This window comes from Tursiops truncatus, chromosome 16 (genome assembly GCF_011762595.2).
Source record: "Tursiops truncatus isolate mTurTru1 chromosome 16, mTurTru1.mat.Y, whole genome shotgun sequence".
NCBI lineage: Eukaryota > Metazoa > Chordata > Mammalia > Artiodactyla > Delphinidae > Tursiops > Tursiops truncatus.
The window spans coordinates 38532980-38554711 of NC_047049.1; the positions used below are offsets into that span (position 1 = coordinate 38532980).

Here is a 21732-nt window from a genome sequence, read left to right on the forward strand (position 1 = left end):
TATCTTGAGAGAACAGGTTTTCTTCTATCTAGTTTCCAGAGACAGCCTAGGATGGGACCCCATGCCAGGGAGGACCAGAAGAGAGGAGAGAAGTCCTCTTTTTCCCCTCTCCCTGTCAAAGTTCAGTTATCTACCCTCTTAGGTTCAAGGTCACAAAGGCAATTAGGCTTCTACTCTATCATGTGGTTCAATGGCTATAAACTGTCTTCCTTTGCAATAATAGTAGGGTCCTAATGGAAGGATAATTTAAAAATATTGCAGTACTTCTATTCTCTCACCCCTCAGCATTCAACCCATGACTTCTTATGATAGTGGTTGTACAGAGCAAAATGGTCTGGCTAAGCTGAAAATAAATAAAGGTATTTGAGACCATGAACCATGAGACATGTGATTAACCGAACTTCTAACCTGGTCCCTTTATTCCTTCAGTGTCAAGTGGGGTAATTATTGTGACTTAACCTTATGGCTTATCTTGGAAATTAAGTAAAATGTGGGCCAATGAGGACCTTTACCTTTCCAGTGTTTGCCCCATTCATCCACCAGTGCCATCCTCCACCCAGGCTCCACTGTTATCTCCCAGAGGCATTTTGGTATTGTCTTTACCCTAGATCCTACCTAGTGTTTTGTACACAGGGCCTGAAACCGAGTAGGGCCCTCTGGGGCCCCCAGGCACTGAAACCGAGTGGGACCTGGGCACAGAGGATGAGCAAATATTATCAGTCAATTCACACTCCAACTCCTATCATTCACATTAGTTAGGTGGCACTTCAGATGATAATGGATTTTGATGTTCTCAAATTCTGCTTGTAGATATTGAAATCAGCTTGCATTTTTGAACAGTAATGTCTAGCCACACATGCTTTTGGAAATCTTTTTTTTTTCCTTTAACTTTATTTTATTTATTTATTTTTGGCTGTGTTGGGTTTTTGTTGCTGTGCGCGGGCTTTCTCTAGTTGCGGCTAGCAGGGGCTACTCTTCGTTGCGGTGCACGGACTTCTCACTGCAGTGGCTTTTCTTGTTGTGGAGCATGGGCTCTAGGCACACGGGCTTCAGTAGTTATGGCATGCAGGCTCAGTAGTTGTGGCTCACAGGCTCTAGAGCACAGGCTCAGTAGTGGTAGTGTGCAGGCTCAGTTGTCGTGTGTGGGCTCAGTAGTTGTGGCACGCAGGCTCAGTAGTTGTGGCGCATGGGCTTAGTTGCTCTGCGGCATGTGGGATATTCCCAGACCAGGGATAGAACCCGTGTCCCCTGCATTGGCAGGTGGATTCTTAACCACTGCACCACCAGGGAAGTCCTAGAAATCTTAAGATGTGAAAATTTAACCTCATGAAGCAGACAAATTAGGAAGTGAGAGTTTTTATCATAAAAGCTTGTATTCTCTACAATAGTATTCAACATATGGCTTATTTTAATATGTTCCTTCTTTGTGCATAGGAGTTTGATTATTGATTGATCCTCATTTGGCAGAGGGTGAGGCAATAAAATACCAGTGGTCATCCGTAAGACTCATAATGCAGAGAACTGGAAAACAGTTACTCTGTTCATTACCAACTTGTCAGAGACACATCAATTACCTGAAGACAAACACATCTGCAATCCCAAGGGGAGACTTTCAGAGGGTCATGGTTCCCAAAGTGTGGTCCCCAGACCTGCAGTATCAGCTTCACCTAGAACTTAATGGAAATGCAAGTGCTTGGGCCCCACCCTAGACGTACTGAATGTGAAACTCAGGGGGCAGGGCCAGCAATCTGTTTTAACAAGCCCTCCAGGTGATTCTGAAGGTAAACCCCTTTAGGAAAATCAGATTTTATAGAATGACTATAATTGGAATTTCAGCAGATACCCTTAGGCTACACTGGGGAAGAACAAACATTTTCAGGCCCCAGTTTTTGTTCTGATTGTCATTTATTTCTCTGAGTACCGATATAATATTTTCAGGTTAATCAGGGTTAAAATAATACATTGATAAATATTTGCAGGGAATATTCAGGATCCTCCGAGGGATCCAAACTTTCAATAGAATTTTTAAAGAGTTATTTTTCTGTTTCTCAAATTTTTCTAGGTAAGTATAAACACATCCTTTCCACTGGAAGAGAAACTGGTTAGCTCTGACTTTGTTTTTCCCCAATACAGCAGATGTCTGCTAGTAGTCCACCCTTTGCAATTCATTTTCTTCTGCAGAGTGCCAAGAAGCAGCCACACATCGTTATGGAGCCCTGAGAGTTGTCCTCAGCCAGAGAGAGAGAGAGAGAGAGAGAGCAAGAGCGAGAGAGAGAGAGAGAGAGAGAGAGAGAGCGAGAGAGAGAGAGAGAGAGAGAGAGAGACCTGGCATTTATTATTTTCATTATAATTAAAAGGGCCTGGACACTTGTCTCTCTTCAACACACAGACTGGGAAAGCTGATAGCCAGTGACTATGAAAGGAAGAAGCCTTTTAGTAGTTTCTCATTCCAGCCTTTCCCCCCTAAAAAGAGTAATTTTTTAAAACATCTTTATTGTAGTATAATTGTTTTACAATATTGTGTTAGTTTCTGCTGTATAACAAAGTGAATCAGCTATACATATACATATATCCCCATATCCCCTCCCTCTTGCATCTCCCTGCCACCCTCCCTATCCCACCCCTCTAGGTGGTCACAAAGCACTGAGCTGATCTCCCTGTGCTATGCAGCTGCTTCCCACTAGCTGTTTTACATTTGGTAGTGTATATATGTCCATGCCACTCTCTCACTTTGTCCCAGCTTACCCTTCCCCCATCCCCGGTGTCCTCAAGTCCGTTCTCTACATCTGTGTCTTTATTCCTGTCCTGTCCCTAGGTTCATCAGATCCATTTTTTTTAGATTCCATATATATGTATTAGCATACAGTGTTTGTTTTTCTCTTTCTGACTTACTTCAAGGAGTAATGTTTTAATTACATAAAAATAAGAAGTAGTATTCACTATGGGAAGGAAGAAAATCAACTTAAAGTCATGGTGGAGCAATGCTTATACATTCACAGATCAGTTCTTATGCTCATAACTGCATCAACTTTCAGATCTGCAATTATACGTCAGTTCTCCTAAACATGAGTCTTCTCTACACCTCGGGAGTTAGGCTGCCATTGCTGTTATTCTTCTGGAGCATCTTAAACTCCTTCCACACACACACATCATACCTGTTAGCTCCTCCCACTGTGCCTGGCACCCATGAGCTACTGAAGCAATGACAGGTGAATGAATGAGTGAGTGAATGGAATAAGCACAGAGCACAGGGTCCTAGAGATGTTAAGAACATGCTGTTAACCAGACCTGGATTCACGTCCGGAATCTGCCACTTGCTGGTTGTGTGCTGGTTGTATGACCCTGGGCAAGCTACTTATCTGCTCTGGGTCTTGGTTTTCTTATCTTTAAAATAATGGAAGTAGTAAGGTACCCTACATCATAGGGTTGTTGAGCCACACCGTTATACTAAAGTAGCAGGGAAGGCAGAGTTCCTGAGGGCTGGAAAAAGACAAATCTCTGATGAATCTTTAAAAAGGGAGAAATGATAACCTTACTAATTACCTTTAGAATTAATTATCAATTTATTCTATTATAACTGACAGAGCAACCAGAGTTGGAAACAGGCAACATGACTATGTGAAGTGAATATCCTCAGGCAGTTTTAAGATGATGGCATCATAGCCCATGCTTATCAACAATCTAGAGAGTTACTGCCTGAGAAATTCTCATTTATGGAAAGATGTCACCACAGTGATAAACTTAGACTAATATGCTCCAAAGCGTGCTAATACCACAAGAAGATCTGCCAAAAACTGGGATCCATGGCCCCCAAATTGGGGAGTGAGTTATCCTACAACTCTCCTTCTGGAGACTTCCAAAGCAAAGTAGAAGATGAAGGATTCTGATAAGTCCCACAAGCAAACAAACCTTTACTTTTGCTGAATCTGTTGTTAACAAACTTATTTGACCATGGACCCCTTTTATCAGTAACATCTACTAACAGTTAATAGAATTAATGTTATGCAGAACTGGCTTTGGGAAATGCTTGTTTGGACATTGTTTCTTAAAATGTTTTACTTGTCTCAGTGTTGCAGTTTCTAAATGAGAAATAAAGAGATAGGGAGTCAATCTCATGGCTTAAAATTGATAATGAAAAGTATTGACAAAATGAACAGTAATTATTCTTCTCCACTTTCCTTTTTGCTTTCTCTTCACCCAAATTAGTTTCCTAGAACAAACTGTCACCTCCTTACTTATGTACCTAAAGTCACAATCATATTCCATGTGGGGGCAATCTGCCTTCCCAGGCACAAAAATGTCTAGAGACATTTTTGGTTACAAAAATTACAAAATTATAAAAATGTCCAGAGACATTTTTTGTTATTACACAATGGACTGCACAGGACAGACCCCCACAGCCAAGAATTATCTGGCCAAAAATGTCAAGAATACTGAGGTTGAGAAACCTGCATTAGATCTATAGTTATGGCCATGCATTCATTAACACAGTTAATATTTATTGAGCACCTACTAAGTCCCAGGCACACAGACAGGAGCTGAGGAGACAATAGAAACAAAAAGAACTCATGGAATTTATAGTTTAATGAAGGAAATATGTATTCATTAAGTAATCACACAGAAACATGTACAATTATAATATCAATAAATGTTATAGGACCTTAGGTCCCTATTTTCTTATCCAAAGGTAGGAATATAGTTTTAATAGTCTATGCAATTATGAGAGTAAGTGAAAGCTATCTTATTTAAAGATACAGGAAGTCATCACAAGCATAAGTGATTTTTGTTTGTTTGTTTTGTTTTTTGGCGGTACGCGGGCCTCTCACTGCTGCGGCCTCTCCCGCTGCAGAGCACAGGCTCCGGACGCGCAGGCTCAGCGGCCATGGCTCACGGGCCCCGCCACTCCGCGGCACGCGGGATCCTCCCGGACTGGGGCACGAACCCCCGTCCCGTGCATCGGCAGGCGGACTCCCAACCACTGCGCCACCAGGGAAGCCCAAGCATAAGTGTTTTTAAAGTATGTTTTGAAAAAGTAATGTTGTCTGGTATGTCCTACCTGGTTTAATATTGTTGAATTCTTTCTCAATCATCTCTTCAGAGGTAGACAGCATTAGGTTTCTTACATATAGGATTTTTACGGAAGACATTGTGTCTTCATCAACTTCTACTTCTGGTTCTGCCCAGTCTACTGCAATAGGATGTCCCCATAACTGAATTCTTCCTGTTGAGAAAGATCACAAGTACGATTAATTATATAGAAATTAGGACATCATCTCAGTTCATACTAATGGACTTTTAAATTGAACCTTGAGGTCTTGATTGAGCAAGAAGACTAATATTAAAAGAGGTGATTATTGATTTTAAGAGACATTTCAAATAAGACCTGGCTAGAAGGGAGTTCTGTATGACAAGAGGCTTATTATAATGATAAGGTATAAACGGAACTCGAACGTGGTTTAGGAAAAGAATGGATTTAGGGCTCAGACATAGAGTCTAGCTTCCTGAAGCATTAGAAAGGTCATTAGGAAGTATATGTGCTGCGGTTGGAATCTGAGTGATTAGGTACCACCACTGAGCCGTCCAAAAATGGTGCATGTGAAGGGTGGGTAGGGCTCAGGTACCCCTAGTTTGTTTTCGGTCGCTTACACTCGGTCAGAGCTCTGATCAAATATATTCCCTCCTAGTTCTTGCTTTGTCAGAACATAGACAACTCAGAAATCTGGAGAAAAAGTTATTATTATTTTCCAAATTAAGACAAAGAGCAATGAAGAGTCTATGATGGGAAATTGAACTCATCGTGAAAGGGTAGCTGTTATCCATGACTACATATATATTTATATTCCTATATAACTGCAATTTATTGTCTTGCACTCCACTGTGTGTTTCCCATATTCTCTCAGTCATAGTAACTCTGTGGGGAGGGGAATGACTTTCCCAATTTTACAGAAGAGGAAATGAGCTTTTGAGAGGATACCTTACCCAGATCTATTTCACTTCTCCACTGCTCCCTTTTGTTTTTTGTTACTCAACCCCTGTACCCCTCCCTACACAGTACAGATCCATGTTGAAGTGATGAGAGGAGGGTGAGGGTCAACTCAATTTCTTAATTTGATTGGAAATGTTTAAATATTACACAAGAGGCAAGTATTTTTAATCAAAATGCATCTTTTTATTCCTTAAAAAACAGTCAGTTGGGGCTTCCCTGGTGGCGCAGTGGTTGAGAGTCCGCCTGCCGATGCAGGGGACATGGGTTCGTGCCTCGGTCCGGGAAGATCCCACATGCTGTGGAGCGGCTGGGCCCGTGAGCCATGGCCACTGAGCCTGCGCGTCCGGAGCCTGTGCTCCACAACGGGAGAGGCCACAACAGTGAGAGGCCCGCGTACCGCAAAAAACAAACAAACAAACAAAAACCAGTCAATGAAAGCATCTGTGGCATTGACATTCTAAAACTCAAACAAAGGATAGATGCATCCTAATGAGTTAGCAAATCCCAGTGAGTTAGCGGGAGGCTGGCTCCTGCTATCCCAGTTGGCTGGCTACCTTGTTCTGCCTTGTAGCCCAGACGATAGTTTTCTCCATCACTCTTTTCCCCCTCCTTTCCACTCCCCTTCTACATCTCCTTTCCGTTTTATTCCATTCCCTTCCTTTCTATGCTTTACATAGACTTTACTAAGGGTCTTATCCCAAAAACCCTAAGGCTCCCAGGTGACTCTGGTTTCTGTAGCTCAGTGGTTCTCAATCTTGGCCCCACAGTAGAAGAGCTTACAAAAATATGGATTCCACTGTGTGTGCTGGACTCAGGTCCTTTCTACCTGCAAGAATAGACTGTTAAATTTTCAGAATTTTGTGAGTCAATTGATGTCACCTTGGTGGCTTGAAATGAGCCACAGTGGGAGCGTTAACAGTATAGAAATCGAAAAATATTACAAATCAGTGCTTTTGATTTTCCCCTGGGAATCATCTCATCACTGACCTCTGGACCCTCTTTTCCAATTCTGATTTAAGTGGTCTAGGCCTCAGGATTTTGAAAAGCACCTCAGTTAATTCAGCCAAAATTGAGAACACTGTTCTAGCCCATTGGCTTTTGCCTTTCCAGACTGGGACCACGGTAAGTCATTCACAGGCCTGAAGATGTGGAAAAGGTTAAAGTGGATAGAAGTGAGAGGAGGTGCAGGGAGCAGTGATTTCCATAAACATCCCTGTGAAAGTCAGTGTTGGAAAGTGATTTGTGAACTTGAGCTTTGAAGTCAGACAAGTTCAAATATCAGATTAATGATCCTGGCTAGGAAACAACCTTTCTAAGCATCAGTTTCCTCATCTGTAAAATGGGGCTCATAAAAGTACCTGCTTCTCAGGGTTGTTGTGAAGACAAAAGAAGGTGATGCCTTAATGCATATATGAGGAATCTAGGAAAATGCTACAGATGAACCTATATGCAAAGCAGAAATAGAGACATAGACGTAGAGCACAAATGTATGGACACGAAACGGGGAAAAGGGGGGTGGGATGAACTGGGAGATTGGGATTGACATATATACACTACTATGTGTAAAATAGATAGCTAATGAGAACCTACTGTACAGCACAGGGAACTCTACTCTGTGCTCTGTGGTGATTTAAATGGGAAGGAAATCCAAAAAGGAGGGGATATAGGTATACATATAGCTAATTCACTTTGCTGTACAGCAGAAACTAACACAACATTGTAAAGCAACTATACGGCAATAAAAATTTTTAAAAACCCACCTATTTAAAACTTTAAAAAAAAGGGACTTAATTTATCGCTTTTAGATGATAATTCAATAATGTACATTCCTCTTGAGTATTTTTGATCTATTTTTTGGGAAGTATAGTTTCCTCAGAATATGCGTTCTTTGTGTCCAATGTGAATAGTGTCACTCACTCAAATTAGGTATGATTTTTTTTAGAACTTTGTCATTTAGAAGAAAGCAAATTACATTGTAGACGCAATAAATGTTTCCATACTGAGTGGTTCCCCAGGTGTCTCTATTTACTTCCCATGCAGGTGAGTGGCTAGTGTCATTAGCTGATAGATTTAGCAGTGGATCACAAAATTTGGCTACACAACAGAATTATCTGGAAAACTTAAAATATCAGTGCTCCAACGCCGCCCCCCAGAGAAGCAGATTCAATTGATTAGAGGTTGATTTGGGCACTGGTATTGTTTAAAAACCTCTTCAGATGATTCAAATTTGTAGCCCACCATGGGCCACCCTTGATTTAGATGATCAGATCTCAAACTTGTGGTCTCAGGGGCAGTTGCATCCTGGGAACTTGTTATAAATGCAAATGATCAGACCCCATACCACACCTACTGAATCAGGAGCTCTGGGGTTGGGGGCGCCAGCAATCTATGCCTTAACAAGCCCTCCAGGTGATTCTGATGGAGGTTAAGATTGCAAACCACTGTTGGAACTTTTTTTCAGAGTATCCTTAGAATGCTTTGATAATGCCTGAACTGGATGCATCCACTTTGTTCTACGTACACCTCAGTAAAGACGCAATGTCAAGAGGGAGCTTCCACTGTTGGAGGAGGTAGGAGGTGGGAGGCAATATGCCACTTTAGACCACAATTTTCTCTCTGTCTTCAAGTCTGGATCAATTAAGAAGGAAAAGCTTCTTGTGGTCCTTGCTTATCACGTTTCTTAAAGCTCTCCTTGTCCATTCAAACTGGGGTCTCCAGAGGATTGCCCATTACTGAAATCCTGTGTTGTTGCTTAATCTATGGTGAGGTCATAGGTAGATGTCCAAATGGGTAATAGATTTTACTCTCAGGCTTCGGTAGAAAGGAAGCAGTTTGCTCTGGCTGGCTTACTCACCGCCTCTTGTTAATCTGCTGATGAGGCAGTCTGACTGAACTCCAGCGGACTGAAACTCAACCAGCTGAGGCCAACTTAAAGGGCAACAAGCAAAGTGGGCGGGGCTGCCTCACATCATGATGAGGATGAGAAAAATGCCTGAGGAGAGTGAGGCAGCCTATATATTGCTGCGTCCTGGCCAGAGCATCCGTAGGGAGAACTCAGGATCTTGGGTGGAAGCATAACACGGTGCTTGAGAATTCTTGCCGCCTAGCTGCTCAGCCTTGCCCGGCCTAGTCAGTTCAACTCAGGTAAAGAGAAGCTCTTTCTGTGGGTCAGTGTGCTGTTTTCTTTGAAGAAGGGAAGCTGACGGGAAGTTTTAATTCCCTAGGAACACTGATTGTCCAGCTGCTGAAAACTCTCTCTCCCATTTTGGACCCTCTTTCACTGCCATCCTCCCCCATCCCCCAAATGATTGTACGTATTTGTTTTTACAGGTAATGAAGGAGGAAAATGATTAATGTGGGGTGGAATAGTGGAAGCTGGTTTCTCAGTGAAGTGGTGGCTAAGCTGGGGCTTTGACTTCCGTGAGTCAGTAGAGATGGGGAGGGGCAGGTCATTCTAGGAGGGGATACAGCCTTCGAAATAAAGGATACAAAAAACGAGCATGGTGTTGTCTAGGCCACTGAGTTTGTCCTGATAGAAAGGAGGGTGTTTATCGTGAAAAAGAAGGTCCAAATTGTTTGAAAAGAACTGGGGCCCCGAGTGAATGACGAGCTCAGAGGTTTATGCTTTATCTCATATGCAGCAGCAAGTTGGTGAATATTTTTGAACTAATGAGTGAGTGACATCATTCAGCCTCTTAACAAGGAGAGATTGAATTCCTACTATTTGGAAGAACTTGTGGAAAGGATGATATGTTATTTTAGGAACACTACTCTGGTGGTAATGTTTAGGATGGAGTAGGTGGGGGAGGTGGGGGGCTGGGGGCATCAAAGAGAAAGCAGAGCTGGGAGAATACTTAGGAGACCTTGAAAAAAAATAATCCAAGGTTGGGAATATATGTGTTTAGCCTACAGTGATGACCTGAGAACAAGATGGATAGGAGGCACTTTTCGAAGGCAGAATTGTTGATGTTGAAGAGGACAGCAAAATATTAAGTTCAGGTCACTGAGAGGCTAGGTAAGCAGCGTGGGGAGTTCTAGTGATTCTGTGCACCTGTGAGTCAGGCGACTTGACCGCTTGGGTAGTGAAGAAGTAGTGAATGGAAGCTTCCCCATTAAAAATATCCACCTCAGATCAAAACATTTTTACTGTCAAAATTTTAAATATTGATTTCATCTTCCCTAGTCTTTGCAAAATTTCTCTTTCCTATGTTTTATAGCAATACTATTACACATGTATAAAATATATTAATAATATTATATTGAATCTAAAAAATGTCCACCTCTCAATAGATTCAGCCATTTTGGGGGATATCTCATATTTTTTCACTTTAAGCTGCCTTCATGAAAATATTATTAAAACATATTCCCCAAGCTCAGAAGCCATCTTTCAATTTTGAAAATTTCTGGAGGGCTACTCCTATTGGTTTTATTTTAAAAAATAAAAATAAATGTGGGTGTTTTTGTTGCTGTTTTGCTTTGCTTTAGATTCTGGTGACTTCCACAGTGCTTAAGAGAATCCTTGATTCCAGTGTGTTCAATATGCCATTCCTGACATACTTATCATTTTAATATTCATTTTAATACCTTTGTGTAAGTTTGGGAAATATTTTATAACAAGCACAGGACTTTCAATAATTTTTCCTAAGTTGATCTTAGTGGGGCAGTGTCTTGGTGGAGTCTTCTAAACCCAGGAATTTATGGCTGTTGACCAAATAGGACCTACCTCGTGGTTGTAGCATATAACTAAGGTGTCTTTCTATGGAAAGCTATTATTTCTATTACCTAAAATTAGACAAATTATTAGACACTAGGAAGTTATAATAAAAGTACGTCATTTTGGGCTTCCCTCGTGGCGCAGTGGTTGGGAGTCTGCCTGCCGATGCAGGGGACACGGGTTCCTGCCCCGGTCCGGGAGGATTCCACGTGCCACGGAGCGGCTGGGCTCGTGGGCCATGGCTGCTGAGCCTGCGCGTCCGGAGCCTGCGCGTCAGGAGCCTGTGCTCCGCAACGGGAGAGGCCGCAGCAGTGAGAGGCCCGCGTACCGCAAAAAAAAAAAAAAAAAAAAAGTACGTCATTTTAATTGTCATTGGGATAATGTATCACGTGCATATTTATTATTTCTACATTATAATGGATAACATATACCCTATTTCTAATAAGCCTGATAACAAAAACTATATACAAAGATAACTGTTGACTGATAAATTTACTTTTAGGGAGATTCTTCAGTTTAAAGATTCAGTATAGGGTTGCTATAACTTCAAGTTCTGGATTTCTCCTGTGCAGTATACATTGGATTTAATGCACGAAGTGAATAGTTTTCAGAACCCAATCTGTGAAAACTTCAGGGAGCTGAATCAACTGTGAGATAAATAAGAAAGACCGAGAGTTTAAAAAATGTAACATAACCAGAGATAAAGAGCAAAAAAAAACCGAACAACAGGCTTCTGTTTCCTTTGCTAAGGAGCACAGCAGCCTGAGGCAGGCAGGGAGTGGAGAAGTCTCCTCTTTGAGGAGGGGTCCTAACCTGGCAGAAGCTTCCTCCGGGCCATGGCAGCTGCCCGATGATTCTCATACTCCACGAAAGCAAAGCCCCGGTTTTTGGTTTTATCGGCAGCACTTGGGTAGACAATGACATCCACAACTCCTTCGGTGACCTTTTTCATCTCTGATAAGATTTCTTCTCTCTTTTTGGTTTTTGGGATTCCCCCAACAAATAATCGGCAGTTGTCCACGCTGGCACAAACCCCTAACAGACGCCCATTTCTGCGAAAACAGCAGGGATTTTGATTGGGGAGAGTCCTTGCTTGATTAAGGTTTAAGACGGAAAAAATGAAAATATATATTGAAATTGAAAATATCAGGCCGGGACCTGATATGGCCTGTAGATATGGAACGTTTGGTCGTCTTAGTGTTTAAACTGGTTTTGGAAACTGGTAGCTGCTTTTGAGAAACTGGAAGTTCTGTCAACCTTGGTTCTGCATTTTTAAAGAAAAAAAATAGTTGAAACTGAGTTGCGTCTGCTGTCTTTAGAGTATATGTAGATTTCACTAGTTATTGTGAATCCTCGACACTCCCTAATACATCGTCAATCCTGAGGTCTTTACACCTGGCTCAATGTACTTTTGTATCCTGCCCTGGAGGTATCTGAGGTTGCAACCCCTGGTGCTCCCTTTTTCTCCAACCAAATAGAGAAGCTATTCTGACATGATCATTATTATAGATAGTCCCTTATACAGAACAGAGTTTCACATATTATTTGGCCGACACAAGGAGCCCGTGAGATGGGCAGAATAGGTATTGTTTCCATTTTACAGTTGAAGAGCTTGAGACTCCAAGATATTAAGTGACTTGCTTAAGATTTTGTGGATTTTGAGAGTTAAAATTGGCCTCTGGATTCAGTTTAATCCCTGTTTCTTCCACTGTGCAGTGTTGCTTATCAGCCAGTTGGTGGATACCTTCGTAGGCAAGGTGTAGGTTGGTTCAACTTTTCTGGGGGACATGTGGGAAAATGTATCAGAAGTCTTAAGTGTGCGTAACCTTTCGCCAAATAATGGCCCTCTAGGGGAGTGTCCTTAGAAATAAAGATGAGCATTAGCATTTTTGTGTAAGGTTATTCACTGCTACTATTTACAATAGCTCCCAAATTGGAAATGAGCAAAATAGTCCACCGTGCAGGACTGGTTTAATGTATCTCAGCTGAGGTGACTGACTCTGGGGCTGGACATTTCCGCATTGTATACCGTGGTATGTTTGTCATCCCTGGTTCTTGACCACTAAATGCCAAGTGCCACCTGTTAGGTCATCCAAGAATGCCTCTTCATCTTTCTCTATGTCCCTTAGGGGGACAATATTGCTCCTGGCTGGGATGCACTGGTATATAAAAGATGAGCGTTCATAACATAGGATGCTCTGTGGTCAATAAACATAGTAACGTAGGAGAGTATTTGATGGTTGAAAATACCAGTTCACACTATGCTGCTGGGTTTAAAAAAAATGTAAAATGAGTATATGAGAAAGCCATTTTGCTTAAAACTGTAGAAAATCTAGAAAGACTATAAAAATTCAACATGGTGATTCTCTTTAGGCAATAGGGTAATGAAGGAACGGTTTGAAATTTTATTACTGTTTTTTGGCTGTTTTTGTGTGTTGTGTATTAGGCCATGTGACTTTTGTAATAACTCAAAGTTTGCTTAACAGAAACCACTCATTCCTCCTGAATAAAAAGTGCTCAGCCAGGTGAGTGGGAGATTGCTCTGATTTCTCGGAACTAGTGGCTCTCAGCTGTGTGGCAGGTGTTCTCACCCAGGTTGCACCCTGTCCCAGTTGTCTTCTGTGCTTTGTTGAAGAACTAAGGACCGCATATCAGATATGTAACAGGTCCATCTCCGTTTGTTGAACATTGTCCTAACAATGTGTTTTTTCTGGGGGGAGGGAAGGGTCGATAAAGTGATCTTTCAGGGTTTTTTTTTCTTTTTTAACTTAAACCTTTTGTTCCAAGATACTATTTATTTAGAAGTTTATATTTTTGATCATTCGGGGGCCGGTCAGTTACCAGTAGGGGGCGCCTGGAGCCTCCATATCCTGTTTTTAAATCTATGTGATTTGTCAGCGAATCCCAGAATTGCTTGGAGACGAAAAACTCTCCCTCAAAAGCTGAGGGCATGACTTTAATGTCGCCAGAAGCCAGGCATTTAGACGATGCTCAGTGGATATTTGATGACGAGGAGGATATGACACCTGTGGGTCTTTTCCGGCTAAGAACCTTATCTATCCCCTCAGAGACAGTGGCTAAAAACAAACCAAAGGTTTGTAACAAGAAGAGGTAACAAACAAACCTCTTCTCTACAAGAAAGGTTCTTTCTCTGACAACATCCAAGGCAGAGTGGAAGTAGGTGAGGTTGGCCCTGGGGTGTCTATTCTGCTATTTCACATTCCATTTATCCTACTCATTAAAATCCAAAGTCACTCTGTGCCTTCACCTTGCTTCTGGCATCCAACCTGAACTGTAACTGGCATTTTGGCCACCAACTTTCTCTTTCCAAATGCTTTGTCATATTTTTCCTCTTCCTTTTCTGCACCCTCGTGCCATCATCATAACCATCAGCAAACATTTATAGAGCATCTGATATGTGTCAGGCACTGAGCTTTACCTGCATTATCTCTTTTATTTTTCCTAATCCCCTCCATGAGGTAGGTATATTTTTGTCTCTATTTTATAGATGAAGACATTGAAATTCACAGAGAGGATACTGTTACTTTTTAATGGCTTGTGTTCATTGTTCATACCCCATCTATTTTCAGAAAGTCTTGACCGGCTCCAGTGTGTAACAATGTATTAAGTAGATTCAGCGAACTTTGTTGATTCCCTACAGAAACAATTCTACATCCATCTCAACTTAAAAGCTATTTTGAGAATAACCTTTGCTATTAAGATGTTTCGTTTCTATGAAAGACCAAGGAATGGAGAATCTTCTAATTCCTGAAAGCATCACTAATATGTCTTAGTATAGCTTTTTATAGCCCTTTCTAAAATAACAGTATATATTATTTCGTATGATGGATGCTCGGAATAACTCTGTGTGATCAGGTGATAATATAAAACGGATGCTGAAAGAGGTCAAAGGATTTGTCCAAAGGAACCTGGGCTAGACCTCTGGTCTCCTGATTCTCATACCAAAAAATTTTCCATATATCGGAGCTCTTTTGGATCCATGGTGGCATGTGTGGAAGGGGAGCCTCCTTTATGTTTTTTCCAAGAATCTGTTCCAGAATCCAATCCTGGTACTGAATGACTAGGCTACTAGTAGTTGCCAAGTCCAATCAATCTTTTCATGGCTAAGGGGCTTAAGAAAAATGACCCAATAGTTGACTGACTGCAGAATTACAAGGATAATGCAGGACTTATTTTGAACCTATAGGAAGTGAGAGAAAACTAATGACAGGAAATCTACTCTCTCTGTATTCATTTAATTTAAGATTCCCTGTTTTAAAGTGCATCTCTATTACAGGAAGAAAATATAGGTGAAAGACTGCATCTCAGAATTAATGAATGTGCTAATATGTAAGAGTTCTATCACTTATTGACATATTACTATGTTCCAAACACTAAGCTAAACATATTGAAATCTTGATAACATCCCCATAATAAACCTATGAAGTAAGTATTATTATTCCCACTTTATAGATGAGGAAATTGAGGCTCAGAGAGGTCAAGTCATTTTTTGACACTCAGCTGAGGCCCATCTGACCCCAAGCTATTGCTTTTTCATCTAACACACTAATCTTTCTTCCATGTGGCCCTGGGCTTCCTTAAGAAAGGATTTATGGCAGTTCCCTCTGGTTTAGATTTTAGAACGTAGACAATTTCATGTATTGTCAATTTATAAAAACCAGTTATTGATTGTATAGGGTCAGTTATGTCCTGGAACCCTGTGCTAATCCCATGGTTTCAAATATTGCCTATATTTGGCTGACCCCCAAATTTACGTTCCAATCGTGACCATTCTCCTGACTCCAATATCATACAATCACCTCCTCAGCAACTCCCCTGGGACGTCTAATGTGCATCTCAAATGTAAATTGTCCCAAACAGAGCTCTTCATGTTTTCCTGTTATTCTCCCAGCCTTTTCCATCTATGACACTATCACATCCACACATACTTGGACCAAAATCCTAATTTTCCTCCCTAAATTGTAAATCCACTCACACTCTAAACCCAATATTTAGCCAGTCTTGTCTATTCAACCTCCAAAATATATCACACATCTGACTTTTTACCACCTTTACCACTAACCCCTTATGCAAGCACCACCGTCTCCCATCTAGTTCTAGACACAGCAGCGGCCTTTGAACTGCCATCCCTCTTTCAGTCCTTACCCTGCTACAGTCCATTCTTCACTTAGTAGTCAGAGGAATGGAATGTTGTAAAAAAGCATGAATCTGATTAAAACCTCCTGTAATTTCCCCTTTTTTTTTTAGAATAAAATCCGAATTCTTAATGATGAAATATAAGACTCCCCAACTGTATTGCCTTCAACCCTCCTCTCTTTATTCTGTTCCGAAGGCTGGCTTTCTTTCTGTGCCTTTAACACATCATGCTTATTCTCATTTTGAGACCTTTGCACTTGCTGTTCGTTCTTTCTCTGAAAGGATTTTCCTCCAGGTCTGACCGTCATGGCAGATTGTTTTCATTCAAGTCTCAGATCAAATTTTACTTTCCGGAAGAGTATTTTCTTAAATACATCAAGTTAGAGTAGCAACCTCCTCATACAACTTTACCCCATTTCCTGGTTTTTATTTTTTCAAACTCTTTTAAATAATCTAATACATCTGATTGCTCACTATGAGAGTGGGAAAGTGTACCTTGATACTTCTAATATTTTCAACAGTGTCCAGCACATATTTTTGAAATGGATAAATCAATGAATTTTGCTTCTTTGAACATTTCACAGAACTTAGTCTGGCACCTTACATAGTGATGGTTAAATAAACATTTCATTAAATTGATTTCCAAGAAAAAGAACTAACCTTTTATTTCTGATTTTGGCTATATTTTGCATATACTATATTAGATAAACTTGATGGAAGAACAGATAAAGGTACATTGTCTGATTCACTTTTAATCTAGGAAAGATGGGTCTTACCTAATTTCATAATTATTAAGTTGTTTGATTGCATTCTTGGCTTCTTGTTTATTTGAGAATGTTACAAATGCATATCCTCTATTGTTGCCATTAAAATCCATCATCATTCTCATCTCATAAATTTTACCAATCTACAAGTAATAAGAGAGAATTCATATTTATACATTTGTACTTCCAAATGAAAACACACACACATGCATACACAACATTTTCTGAAGTCTCTGCCGTGTTTGGCATTTGCATCCCATGTATAATAGTTTGCATGTTTTCATGCTGGGTTGAGATCTGTTATCTGACTCATGGGCAAAGTCAGGATAAATAAAGAAAACATGTACAAGTGGCATTTCAGCCGGAGTTGCCAGAATGTATATTTTTGGCAGAGCAAGTGACCTTTCATCACACAATTATCTGGGGATTTATACGATATCTTAGGGACCAGAAAACACATTTGTCATCAGAAGTACAATTTCTTGATAGATTTGTCCTTGCCCTTTACATTGGCCTCTGAGGCCTCCGTAGTTTTTATCTTTACTTGGTCATACTCACCAGTGATGTTTAAAATGAAAACCAAGAACACTCATTTGGAGCCTTGTGAAACTGACTTCTTAGCTATCTTTTCCACCTACCATGATATAAAGGTGAACATAGAAGGTGTGTTTCAGAGGATGGTCCTGGGAGCCCTGTTTTCTCCATCTGTAGGCTGAAGGTAAATGCTAGTCTTAACACAACTGATCCAGGGCCAGCACCTCCATGGTAGCAGTGTACTCACTCTATCCCTCTCACTGTAACTCCTCTGCTTTGCTTATATACTATTCCCTCCTGCTACCCCAACTGTTCTCTATAATCCAGACACAGCAATTCATTATTGCTGGCTGCTGTAAGACGGGTGGCCCACACAGACGTGAGGGACACGAGTGGGGAGAAGAGGTATCATTAAGCTACGTCTATTACGTCAGTGGTGTCTGACCCACAGGTCAGCCCCACGCCACCCCACGGTACTCAGTGATGGACGCCTATTTTTTTCTGGGCTCATTAGGAAAGAGTTCAAGCATGTTTCATCTCTGCATTTCAAGTGTTTCTTGGTGCTCATTTTCATGTTCAGTATATAAGATTCTTATAGGATTAAGTCCTTGTAATTTATGCACGTCCCAAGTGACGTTGTTTGTATAAAATTAAGAGTAGTTCTGAAACAGCTGAACTACACACACACACACACACACACACACACACACACACACAGAGCTGATTTAGGAAAAGAAATAGCTAAACTCTCATTAAATTTTCTAGGAATTTTAAACACCACGTGGTAAATTATCGAAAATGTTAATTTTGTATTTTTGTTTTAACTTTGGGTTTAGTAGCAAAACATCATTTGGAGTTCAAACTGAGGAAACTTATTCCTTAATTATATAGTGACTTTGAAAAACCATGTTATTAATCTTGTTGATTGCATTCAAATTTGTAGAAGGAAATTTTATTCTGGATCAATATGTATGGGGACACGGCTGAGCCATGACATACATATTTTTTAATGTGAAAATCTTACACTTTATAAAACCATATTAACATTTCAAAGTTGAAGCAATATCTTCTTTTAGACAGGTTGTTGTGTTATTCTAGATTGATAGACCTGTTGAGTTTGCAGTAAGACGGCTATGCTAGTGGAGATGGGGGATTGAAATATAGATTAAAAAGTCATCAGCAATGGTAGTTTCAGCTGTCAGTAACAGGACAGCTGAGTCAAGGCAGTGATAATTAGGGGCCAATCACTAACAGCTGGGAAGGTTTTAACTTTGTCCATGATTGAGGAATGGTAATTGGAAAAGAAACCATCACTGACCAAGAAGAATGAGAGTGAAAGCAAGGTGAAGAGAGTAGTATTTTTTCCTTGAAAGATTAAAAAACAACATCTTTAGACTCACTTTTTCACATAATGGTATAAGTTCATCTTCAAAAAGGTCTCGGGGAAGTTTTCCAATAAAAATTTCACAGCCCCTTTCTGGGGGTGCAGCATCCCAACCAGGCGGGGGACCACCATATTTTCTTTGTCCATTTTCCTGCAAATCCCATGTGGATTGTAGGAGGGAGAGAAGAAAACAATAGAATCTTTAGTTTGAGTTCCTCAACTATTTTCAAAATCATTTCTCAATAAGGAAGATACTTATTGACAAGTAATAGTAGTGGACTGGTCAGAGGATAAAAATGGACGTCTCTTTTGTATGAATTTTTTAAAAAATATTTATTTATTTGGCTGTGCCGGGGCTTAGTTGTGGCACATGGGATCTTTAGTTGCAGTATGTGAACTCTTAGTTGTGGCATGCATGTGAGGTCTAGTTCCCTGACCGGGGATTGAACCCAGGCCCCCTGCATTGGGAGTGCGGACGCAGTCTTATCCCCTGGACCACCAGAGAAGTCCCTTTTTTGTGTGAATTTCAACACCGTGCTCTTGCTTCAGCGACTTGCTCCAGATAAGCACTGTGAAAACTTATAAAGTGCTGGACAAATATAAAGGGTTATTTTTTTGGTTTGTTATTATTTTGCCATTCAGACTCACCAATGCCTGATCGTCAAAGGATATGATTATAATTTGAATCTGGGGTTCTGATTTAATATTGAAGTCTATGAGGTTCTGGACCTGAACTACTTGGCTCCATGACCCACTAGCTGTGGGGCATTGGGCAAATTGCTTTACTTCCCCAAACCTCAGTGTTTCTCATATATTAAGTGGAGATACTATCAGCTTTTGATTAAAGGAGATAATGTATCGAATATGCATGGCACAGGTCTCGGCATGTGATATATATTCAATAGTTATTAATTCTCTTCTTGCCTCCCTGGATTGAGGCTGTTTCATGCACTGAGCATGGCAATGTAGGCCCCTAAATAGAGACATCTTGAAGGTTAACATTTGAAAGAGTGGACTGGCTAATTTTGGGGGTAACCAATGAGGGATTTGTCTTCAAAGCTGACAAGATGGTGAAAGGTGTTTACTAATGTTGCATCTCTGTGGAGAACAATGCAGTTCTCAGTCCAAATACTGTAGCATTAGCTTCTATATATATTTTTTCCTTTGTTCTAAAAAATCCTTGGTAAATTCAATGTCCTTTTGGGGGAGGAGTAGCACTGATGCTTGTCTGCCCTGCTGTCTGTATTTTTCTGAAGGTTAATGACCTAAACATAACTTCAGGGGCCCCAAAGTAAAAGATAGGCCTAATCCACCATTATTGAGCTGAAATAATTCATTTGCTGGAGAAGAATAAATTTACTTTCCACTTAGGTATAGCCAAAGCTCTTTGTTATACTTTAAGTGATTTTTGGAGAAAGGAAAACATAAAAGACCAAATATCAGTATTGTTGCTAACTTCTACAATTACTACTTTAAAAAACTTTTATACCGTAAAATGATGGATAAAACCTAGTAATGTATAAAGTAAAAAGAAAAATTCCCCAACGTATCACCCTACCCATCTGTAGAAATAGTTACTGTTAAGTTTATCTGCCTTTCCAAATATTTTTCTATGTATATTTTCAAAAGACATGTTAGTTATTTAAAGACATTGTTTTTCACGATAGTTGTTTGTCAAAAAAAAAATCAAAGTAAAGCAGCTTCTAGTTTCACTGTTAAATCTTTATATATACTAACTTGAGACTTTCTCGGTTATTTTATAAGTGGTAGTACAAAGGCTTTTTGGATCACAGTATTTAAGTATTTAAATGATGTCTGTTATTGCAATCATTTAAAAAATTCCTACTAATTTAATCATGTTGCCTTAAGTTAAAAAGATGTCATATGGGTGTTCTACATTGCCTTGATTACTTTTTGCTTCAAGCAAGTAGGTGCTTTTCATTTTACTAAACGTTGAAATGTTTGCCTCAAGAGTTCTTGCATTTTTTTTCTTCCCCTATATTCTTGCAGGATTATCCAGTAGAAAAAGTGTCAGTGAAAAATCTGAGAAATAAAATGTTTTATACTTACAGGAAACAAAACAAAACAAAACGTAAGAATTCAATGAGCATATCTCAACCAAGAATTTCCTAAAAAAAGAATCATATTTTCAGAGACATATTTAAAGTTTTCTTACTTAACAAATACCTGTATAACACTTAGTATATGACAGCACTGTTCTAATTCTCAGTATCATGGGTTAAGGGCTATTACTATCCGGACCTCACAGAAGACAGTTAAGCCCACCGAGATTAAGTAATTTGCCAAGATCATGTGGCTGGGGAGTGGAAAAGTCAGGATTTGAAGCCAGGCAGTCTCATTTCAAAGGCCATCAGCTTAATCTCTACTACATTTTGCTTTGTTATGTGGTAGTCTAATCACTTATAACAGATTCACACATTTAAGTACTTATTTATGAAAAAATTATCATGCCACTGAATTGAAAATTCTCTGCTGCATTTAAAATCCTTTCCAATTTCCAATCGTTTTACTACACAAATTTTAGGGAAGAACATATCTCATACCTATTGCTTACAGAGGTGTATTTCTATTGCCATACTACAGTCTCCTTCCTTGGGTCGACTGTCACCATTTGGTTTATGCTGTTCCTCTGAGGCCATTTCTGTATTTCTTAAATGTCTGGAGATATACTATTCAATGGATTATTGGAATAAATTTAGTATAATCTTGGCAGTATTTTTACTATTCATGCTGAGGAAACCAAACTTTCATCGCATCACAGTGAAATGGTTATTCCAGAATTTCTCATTTGACAAGCTCTGTCTGATAGCTTGAAAATAAATAGGCAACCAGCAGATTGACCTTTAGAATTTTCCCCTCAACTTTCTTGCTATAATTGTTAAAAAAAAAAGTCACAAACTATTTTGTGCATGTCACGTATATAGGAGAATTCATCTGCTTATAAGCCAAAATGATTGGGTAGGAGAGATGATTAATTCTATTGTTTCTGTAAACAATTGAAATAAATTCACCAAGAGTATTTTGGGGGATCACCAAGAGTCTGACTGGTGAAGTTCAAGCACTGGGGGAGATTTGCCCTATGAGCCACCCACTGGGCTGGGAATGCACCAGTGGTGGAGGTCCAGGCCACTTTAAGACAGGCGCTGGGCATTAGTCATGGGGTTGAAATAGC

At 40.1% G+C, this 21732-nt stretch overlaps 1 protein-coding gene and 1 long non-coding RNA gene across 3 annotated transcripts in view; one reads left to right on the forward strand and one right to left on the reverse strand.

The window, feature by feature from the left end:
• The window catches only part of LOC141276822 (uncharacterized), a 72869-nt gene that overhangs the window by 40079 nt on the left and 11058 nt on the right, over positions 1–21732 (forward strand). The gene's annotated exons all lie outside the window — the stretch shown is intronic.
• Positions 1–21732, reverse strand: part of A1CF (APOBEC1 complementation factor) — a 52141-nt gene that overhangs the window by 16336 nt on the left and 14073 nt on the right. For both annotated transcript variants that reach the window (XM_019930761.3, XM_019930754.3), the window contains exons 2-5: positions 18556–18690; positions 16634–16764; positions 11514–11752; positions 5057–5221 (exon numbers count right to left, since the gene is read on the reverse strand). In XM_019930761.3, the coding sequence (XP_019786320.1) occupies positions 5057–5221; positions 11514–11752; positions 16634–16764; positions 18556–18690 (670 nt within the window). The remainder of the gene's footprint in view (positions 1–5056; positions 5222–11513; positions 11753–16633; positions 16765–18555; positions 18691–21732) is intronic.